Raw genomic sequence first — 9,785 nt, forward strand, 5'->3', positions numbered from 1 at the left:
GCAGGCAGGCAGGGGCAGGCAGGCAAGGCGCAGGCAGGCAGCAGGCAGGCAGGGAGGCAAGCGCAGGACAGACAGACAGACAGGACAGACAGACAGACAGACAGACAGACCAGACAGACAGACAGACAGACAGGACAGACAGACAGACAACAGACAGACAGACAGACGACAGACAGACAACAGACAGACAGACAGACAGGACAGACAGACGAACGACAGACAGCAGATCAGACAGAGAGCCGCCCCTCATCTCCACCTCCTTTCACCTCAACCTTCTCTTACCTAACCTTTTTCTTACCTAACCTTTTCACTTACCTAACCTTCTCTATACCTAACTCTCCATACCTAACCTTATTCATACCTAACTTCTCCTACCTAACCTTTCTCCTTACCAACTTTTCTACCTAACCTTTTCATACCTAACCTTTCCCTTACCTACCTTTCTCCTACCTAACCTTTCTCCATACCTAACCTTTCTCCATACTCATACATTTTCTCCTACCTAACATTTCTCCTTACCAACCTATTCTCCTTACCTAACCTTTCACCTTACCTAACCTTTCTCCTTACCTAACCTTTCTCCTTTCTCCTCCAATCTCTTCTTCATCATTCCTCCCTCTGTCTCTCTCCCTTCCTTCACCAACCCTCTCTCTCTATCTATCTCTTCTCTCCTCTCCTCTAAACACAAAGTGAAATATAAAATAAAAAATTAACAGTAAACATTACCACTTACAAAAGTTCAAAGAATAAGACCATTTCAAATGTATATATACAGTGTGTCAGTGATGTGCAAATGGTATTAAAGTACAAAAGGGAAAATAAATAAAGAATAATATCGTGTATTTCACAATGGTGTTTGTTCTTCACTGGTTGACCTTTTCTGGTGGCTACAGGTCACACATCTTGCTGCTGTGCATGGAACACTGTGGTATTTCACCAAATAGATATGGGAGTTATCAAAATTGGATTTGTATTCAAATTCTTTATGGGTCGGTGTAATCTGAGGGAAAATATATCCCTCCCTCCCTCCTCCCTCCCTCCTCCCATCCCTCCCTCTCCCTCCCTCCCTCCCTCCTCCCCCTCTCCTCTCCCTGCCCTCCTCACCCTGTGTGTTGTTGTGTTAACCAGAGCTTGATGTTTCAGTGAGATAAACCCAGTTATTAGTCACTGTCTGACACTCATACCTTGTTGAGACAGCCCAGAGTCCCAGACAGCACATCCCAAAAGGTCAATCCTCATTAAGAGCCTATGTCTCTCATTTCTCTCCCTCTCTCTACATTGTATAGAGTCCTGCAGTAGGGGAGGAGAAGACATTACCGATAGAGGCTCTTAATGAGGATTGACCTTTGGGTCTGGGCTGTCAGTCATCCCCCAACAAGGGTTTAGAGACACCCATGGGTAGTCTCTCTCTCTCTTCTCTCTCTCTTTCTCTCTCTAACCCCCTCTCTGTCTCACTCTATCATCCCCCTCTCTCCCCATGTCAATCTCCCCATGTCAATCTCCCCCATCTATCTCTCCCCCAGGAAGTACCCTTGCCCCCTGCCACCATCCTACAGTATAAGCTGCTGGCTGTGGGTGGGATTAAAAGGTGAGATGGTGTCACTCACTGCTGACAGATGCTGACTGGAGCCTATAAATAGATGGTTATAATGTGCTGAGAACTGTCCACAGTCTGTCCACAGTCAGACTGACCACATACCAGACAAGGGACAGCCAAGGGACAGTACAGTCTGTACGCATGCACGCACGCACATACATACGCACGCACGCACACACACACACACACGCACATACATACGCACACACACACACACACGCACACGCACACGCACACGCACACGCACACGCACATACGCACATACGTGTAACGGATGTGAAATGGCTAGCTAGTTAGCGGGTACGCGCTAGTAGCGTTTCAATCAGTTACGTCACTTGCTCTGAAACCTATAAGTAGTGTTGCCCCTTGCTCTGCAAGGGCCGCGGCTTTTGTGGAGCGATGGGTAACGACGCTTCGTGGGTGTCAGTTGTTGATGTGTGCAGAAGGTCCCTGGTTCGCGCCCGTGTCGGGGCGAGGGGACGTACTAAAGTTATACTGTTACATACGCACACACGCACACACACACACACACACACACACAGTGTAATCATACCAGTTTATTGAAGCCCAGTGCTCTGAGGGCCTGTTTGATTGCAGTGAGACGGTCTCTACTCTGAGTTGAGGCAGTGGCCACAGGAGGGGAATCTACTGCTGGAACACCTGCACTCAGGTACCTAGAGAGACACAGACAAAGACTAGTGACCGCAGTACGGTACAGTACAGTGCAGAGAAAACCAGCAGTCAGGTATCTAGGGAGACAGATACTAGACAGATCGACGTATCATGCTCTACACGAAAGACATTCTAAACTACAGTACAGAGAAACCCCTCAGCACATTATAAACATACTGCATTGTATCGATGAGGAATTACAGACATATTATGGACCTGATACAAAAAAGGCAGTGGCTGCAGATCCAAGTTCTCTGGACCTCTCTCCCAGACAGCTAAAGGTCCGAAGCTTCTACACATGTGCAGGATTCTGTACTTTACACACAGTCTCTGCTCTACAGAGAAAAGGCTTCTCATGGTGCTCGTTAAATAAAGTTAGATCAAAGCTGAATCAATGTGTTCAAGATCACATAATGATATAATTATAGAAGGAATATAATAGCATAGTACAATGTTAGTGTAAGACAAAAAACACCACCTGATTTCTAATGAGATTTTAGGCTGATTGCATCCATGGTCGCAATTTTCGCTTATGCGGCAAAAATGTGCCACTAGGCAAAATACACTATACAAAAGTATGTGGACACCCCTTCAAATGAGTGGATTCAGCTAGCTCAGCAAAACCTGTTGCTGACAGGTGTATAAAATTGAGCAAACAGCTATGCAAACTCCATAGACAAACATTGGCAGTAGAATGGCCTTACTGAAGAACTCAGTGACTTGGAACTTGGATCTGCAGCCACTCCAAACAAAAACCAAACATACACATCATTTTAGAGCATGTCAAATGTATTTAAAGCATGGTTGTTTAGCAGGTGTTCTCAAGCAGAGTGACTTTTAACCAGTCATAGCACTCTCCTCCAGAGAAAGGAAGGGCATTTTGTATTTGTATTTATTAAGGATGTCTGTTAGTTCCTGCCAAATCAGCAGCTACTCTTCCTCGGCTCCCGCAACATAAAGCCCGGAATATACAATTAAACATATTACGTGACATTGTATTTCATAACACTTTTCACAACACATTAAGTGTGCCCTCAGGCCACTAATCTACTACCACATATCTACAATACAAAAAGTCTGTTCTGGACTTGGGGACTGTGAAGAGACCTCTGGTGGGATGTCTTGGGGGGTAATGTCTTGGGGGGTGGGGAGGGGAGGGGGAGAAAGGAGGGGTCCCCAAATGGGCTCGTGTTGTAGGGCTTTTGAATCACGCACTTTCAGCATTGAGTCAGGGGCTATAGCGTGTTTACAGGCTCCAGAACACCCCATCCAGGTCACTGGATATTAGACTGACTTTCAATGGGGGTTATGCAATACTGACACGCACTACACACGCCTGAATGTACGCATGAGTGCGTCTCTCTCTCTCTCTCTCTCTCTCTCTTCTCTCTCTCTCTCTCTCTCTCTCTCTCTCTCTCTCTCTCTCTCTCTCTCTCTCTCTCTCTCTCTTTTCTCTCTCTCTCTCTCTCTCTCTCTCTCTCTCTCTCTTCTCTCTCTCTCTCTCTTCTCTTCTCTCTCTTTCTCTCTCTCACACACACACACACACACACACACACACACACACACACACACACACACACACACACACACACACACACACACACACACACAACACACACACACACACACACACACAACACACACCCACTTTGACCTTATTCATGTTTGATAACCCTCGCTCTCATGCTGAGTTTGTAGAACGTAGTATCTCCCATGGGGATGTAAATCATGAGTGTGCGTGTGTAGTACAGACACTCATTTTGAGAGGAAATGTGGTCAATCTGCATTACCACACTACTTACTACAGCTACAAAGTCATAACCCCCTTCTATTCCTACAATCTTCTTTAAAATGTGATTTGAAACCAACCTTAACCATAACCTTAACCACACTTCTAACTTTATGCCTTACCCTAACTTTAAATTAAGACCAATAAGCACATTTTGTTTTAAATATTTTTTGACTTTGTGGCTGGACTATCAGTGGAAACCCAGAGATATGGGAGCCCCCCCCCCTCAGTCACCTGTTAGCTAGAGGAAGGCCTGGTGTTGATGTGTTTATCTAGATATCTTCCTATATTACTGTAACCTGCCTGGCCTTATTACCTGTGATCTAGGACGTTGTTGAGGTACGGACCTGTGATCTAGGACGTTGTTGAGTACGGACCTGTGAGCTAGGACGTTGTTGAGGTACAGACAGACCTGTGAGCTAGGACGTTGTTGAGGTTACGGACCTGTAGCTAGGACGTTGTTGAGGTAGCGGACTGTGAGCTAGGACGTTGTTGAGTAGGGACCTGTGAGCTAGGACGTTGTTGAGGTACGCGACCTGTGAGGCTAGGACCGTTGTTGAGGTACGGACCTGTGAGCTAGGACGTTGTTGAGGTACTGACCTGTGAGCTAGGACGTTGTTGAGGTCACAGACCTGTGAGCTAGGACGTTGTTGAGGTACAGGGTACACTTCTCCTCAGGCGACAAGCCTTCAGCCATCAGGTAGAAGATGTTGAAGTTGTGTTGCTGACTGGGCAGGTGGACCACCGGGACTTCTCCAGCATGTATGTGTTTATCCGCGCTAAACAACACGCACGCACGACACACACACCACACACACACACACACACACACACACACACACACACCACCAACACACACACACACACACACACACACATCAACACACACACACACCACACACACACACACCCCCACACACACACACACATGTAATCCACATATACAACATGCTTTGTCATATGAGCCTATTAAACCAAATGTAACCAGCAGTAGGGACACACACCTAATGTACAGTATATAAAGACCTATATAAACCTACACAATCATTACAATCCTACGAGAATCATCCATTAGGATACCAATGTGTACTCAAGATTCTTAAACACAGACCACAGACCAAATTATTCAAACAAAAAACTTGAGTGACCTTAATTAAAATGCAGCTTTCATACACAGCCATTACGTATGAGTAAATATATCTCCCTCAATGTGGTTCAAAGGGGAAGACAGACATTGAAGGTCGACAGGTTTACTCATGGAGTTGTTCTCCCCCCTGCTGGCCATACATCAAACTTCCTTTCAATACTGGGTAAAGGTGCAGTTGTGTGTATGTGTACCTCTGAGTAGTGTCCTTCTCTTGTCACAGTACTGCAGGCTGAGGAGTTTAATGAAGCGACTGGAGTTGTCATTCACAGGAGTACTGGCATGACCAAACGCCTCCAGGATACAGTTCACCTACAAGCCACCACAACATACCATTTCTGTTAGCACTGAAATCACACCATAATAATAGTAACAATAATAACAATAATACAAATAATAATAATATACTGTACCATACAACTACCCGTATAGACACTGTTCCTTTCTGGACTAAATATACAGTATTTACACTGAACAGAAATATKAATGCAACATGTAAAGTGTTGGTCCCACATTTCATGAGCTGAAATAAAAGATCCCAGAAATMTTCCATCCGTACGAAAAGTTTATTTCTCTCAGATTTTGTTCACAAATGTGTTTATATCCCTGTTAGTGAGCCTTTGCCAAAATAATCAATCCACCTGACAGGTGTGGCARATCAAGAAGCTGATTAAACAGCATGATCATTACACAGGTGCAACTTGTGCTGGGGACAATACAAGGCCACTATAAAATGTGCCGTTTTGTCACACAACACAATGCCATAGATGTCTCAAGTTTTGAGGGAGAGTGCAATTGGCATGCTGACTGCATGAATGTCCWCCAAAGCTGTTGCCAGAGAATTGAATGTTAATTGCTTTACCATAAYCTGCCTCTAATGTTGTTTAAGAGAATTTGGCGGTACGTCCAACCAGCCTCACAGCCACAGATCACGTGTATGGCATTGTGCGGGCAAGCAGTTTGCGGATGGCTATGTTGTGAACAGAGTTCCCCACGGTGGCGGTGGTGTTATGATATGGGCAGATATAAGATACGGACAATGAACACAACTGCATTTTATCGATGGCAATTTGAATGCACAGAGAAACSGTGATGAGATCCTGAGGCCCATTGTCGTGCCATTCAACCTCCGCCATCACCTCATGTTTCAGCATGATAATGCACAGCCCCATGTTGCAAGGATCTGTACACAATTCCTGGAAGCTGAAAATGTCCCAGTTCTTCCATAGCCTGCATACTCACCAGACATGTCACCCATTGAGCATGTTTGGGATGCTCTGGATTGACGTGTATGACAGCGTGTTCAAGTTCCCTTGAATATCCAGCAACTTGGCACAGCCATTGAAGAGGAGTGGGACAACATTCCACAATTAACATCCTGATCACCTCTATGAGAAGGAGATGTGTCGTGCTGACTGAGGCAAATGGTGGTCACACCAGATACTGACTGGTTTTTCCTCTTTTTTTAAGGCTTCTGTGACCAATAGATGCATATCTGTATTTCAGTCATGTGAAATCCATAGATTAGGGCCTAATGAATTCATGTAAAATGACTGATTTCTATAATTACTATAATTCAGTAAAATCTTTGAAATTGTTGCATAACGCGTTAATATTTGTATTCAGTTTGTACACTACCATTCAACATTTTTGGGTCACTCAGAAATTGTATTGTTTTTGAAAGAAAAGCACATTTTTGTCCATTAAAATAACATCAAATTGATCAGAAATACAGTGTAGACATTGTTAATGTTGTAAATGACTATTGTAGCTGGAAACGGCTGATTTTTAATGGAATATCTACATAGGCGCACAGAGGCCCATTATCAGCAACCATCACTCCTGTGTTCCAATGGCACGTTGTGTTAGCTAATCCAAGTTTATKATTTTAAAAGGCTAATTGATCATTAGAAAACCCTTTTGCGATTATATTAGCACAGCTGAAAACTGTTGTCCTGATTAAATAAGCAATAAACTGGCCTTCTTTAGACTAGTTGAGTATGTGAGCATTTGTGGGTTCGATTACAGGCTCAAAATGTGCAGCTCTGTCTAGAAGGCCAGCATCCCGGAGTCGCCTCTTCACTGTTGACGTTGAGACTGGTGTTTTGCTGGTACTATTTAATGAAGCTGCCAGTTGAGGACTTGTGCGGTGTCTGTTTCTCAAACTATACACTCTAATGTACTTGTCTTCTTGCTCAGTTCTGCACCGGGGCCTCCCACTCCTCTTTCTATTCTGGTTAGAGACAGTTTGCGCTGTTCTGTGAAGGGAGTAGTACACAGCGATGTACGAGATCTTCAGTTTCTTGGCAATTTCTCACATGGAATAGCCTTCATTTCTCAGAACAAGAATAGACTGACGAGTTTCAGAAGAAAGGTCTTTGTTTCTGGATATTTTGAGCCTAATCGAATCCACAAATGCTGATGCTCCAGATACTCAACTAGTCTAAAGAAGGCCAGTTTTATTGCTTCTTTAATCAGAACAACCGTCTTCAGGTGTGCTAACATAATTGCAAAAGGCTTTTCTAATGATCAATTGGCCTTTTAAAATGATAACACAACGTGCCATTGGAACACAGGAGTGATGGTTGCTGATAATGGGCTTCTCTACGGCAATTTTTTATTTATTTGATTTATTCTATGTAGATATTCCATAAAAATCAGCAGTTTCCAGCTACAATAGTATTTTACAACATTAGTTAATTTTTTTATTTTACCTTTATTTAATTAGGCAAGTCAATTAAGAACAAATTCTTATTTTCAATGGCCTAGGAACAGTGGGTTAACTGCCTGTTCAGGGGCAGAACGACAGATTTGTACCTTGTCAGCTCAGGTATTTGAACTTGCAACCTTGCGGTTACTAGTCCAACGCTCTAACCACTAGGCTACGCTGCCACCCTATTAGTGTGCAGCAATACATGCATTAGTGATGGCATGTTCATAGACGCACAATCAAATTAATGTGAATTTATGTACTCGTTTGGTTCATTGACGTCCACTGAAGCGAGTGCATGAGTGTGAAATACTGACTGTCACAAAACCACTTCTCACCACCAGAGGGTGATATAGCCCGACTGACTGAGTGTCAGACATTGTCCCTCTGTAGAGTTGACCCAGATATATTATCTACCACCAAACCATGACTTTGTCTGCGTACATACAGCTCCACTATGGACAAGCAACAGCTTTTCTATCTTCCCTGTTAAACAATGATGCTTTGTATGTTAAGGTCATCACAGTTAGTCCAATGAAACAGTGTCATTGTTTATAATAGGGACTTCTGCTAGGATTATCAAATAGTGGGAAAGTGTTCATCTTCAACATTCATTGCAGTAATGATTCCCACGCATGCTAGGCAACAATGAAACCATGAGGTTTCTGACAATATGTCAGTGTAAGGTTGAATGCAATAACAGTAATCCTTCCTTTGACTAAAGTGCTCTTTTAAACCGATGCTTCCACACAGACTGGTATAATACTCTATCATTGCAATTGATCACTGAGTACAAAACATTCTCAAACAATGTCCTGTTCATAACGGCTGCTCATATAATGGTTACTATGGTCATTTCCTGCCCATTGTACTCATCTATGTGTTGATTTACAGGGTCAGCCATAGTATTACAGCGCCCCTGGAGCATATTAGGGTTAAGTGGCTTGTTAAAGGGCACATAAATTGATTTCTCAATTTCTCAAACCAGCGACCTTTCGGGTACTGGCCCAATGCTCTACCACTAGGCTACCTGACGCCCAGTACACTTTCCACAGAACCCTTTCAGACTGAATACTTGGCCGGTGGCATTTAGATGCTCTCTCTATATGGGCCAATTCCAAACACAATGTGTCTGAGTGATCATACAGAACCTAGTGATCATACAGAACCTAGTGATCATACAGAACCTAGTGATGGAGGAAATAAAAGAACCTGTAACAACCTAGGGGTTTCAAGTACACTGCACAAACACAGATCATTTGGTCCGTGAATACAAACCTCGAAACCCTACACCACAGGGACTCTGTAACAGGCAGGCAGACAGGTAGACAGGCTACCTGTCTGTCTGCCTGCCTGTCTACCCTCTCTGGTATTGTGTGTGTCTGGTGATAAAGAGAACAAAGGTCAGTTGCTATCACAGTCCAACCAAGGTGCATGAAAGAAAGCACATACTGGAGGTGTGAGAAATATTCAGCCACTCTTGGAAGACAAAAGAAGTTGAATGGAAAATGGCTTTTTATTCTAAAAACCTGTTTCTCAGCATTGAAGCCTTCATCAGTGAACATTTTCTATCAAATTACATTGTCCTCCAAGAGGACAAATCATTTTAGGACAACCAGGGCCAGGTGCTCAGTCGGTGTAGAGTAACCCAGACTCACGTGCTTCATCCTTGGCTCAAGAGAGAAGCCTTTGGGGCTGGACCTCACTGCAAGGTGTCTCACTATGTGTTTACAGGCCTCCGTCTTCCCAGAACCACTCTCCCCACTGTAGAGAGAGAGAGAGAGAGAGAGAGAGATACTTCCTTGCTCTCTCTTCCTCTCCTCTCTCTCTCTCTCTCTCTCTCTCTCTCTCTCTCTCCTCTCTCTCTCTCACG

At 43.9% G+C, this 9,785-nt stretch overlaps 1 protein-coding gene across 1 annotated transcript in view; it reads right to left on the bottom strand.

Annotated features, from left to right (window-relative positions):
* Positions 1 to 9,785, bottom strand: part of LOC112073052 (unconventional myosin-XVI-like) — a gene marked incomplete at its 3' end in the record, with an annotated part of 197,982 nt that overhangs the window by 84,653 nt on the left and 103,544 nt on the right. The window contains 5 exon segments of the mRNA XM_070440027.1: positions 2,151 to 2,271; positions 4,691 to 4,802; positions 4,805 to 4,837; positions 5,397 to 5,514; positions 9,571 to 9,676. Coding sequence (XP_070296128.1) covers positions 2,151 to 2,271; positions 4,691 to 4,802; positions 4,805 to 4,837; positions 5,397 to 5,514; positions 9,571 to 9,676 — 490 coding nt within the window.

This window comes from Salvelinus sp. IW2-2015, unplaced genomic scaffold, assembly GCF_002910315.2.
Source record: "Salvelinus sp. IW2-2015 unplaced genomic scaffold, ASM291031v2 Un_scaffold2133, whole genome shotgun sequence".
NCBI classification, from domain to species: Eukaryota; Metazoa; Chordata; class Actinopteri; order Salmoniformes; family Salmonidae; genus Salvelinus; species Salvelinus sp. IW2-2015.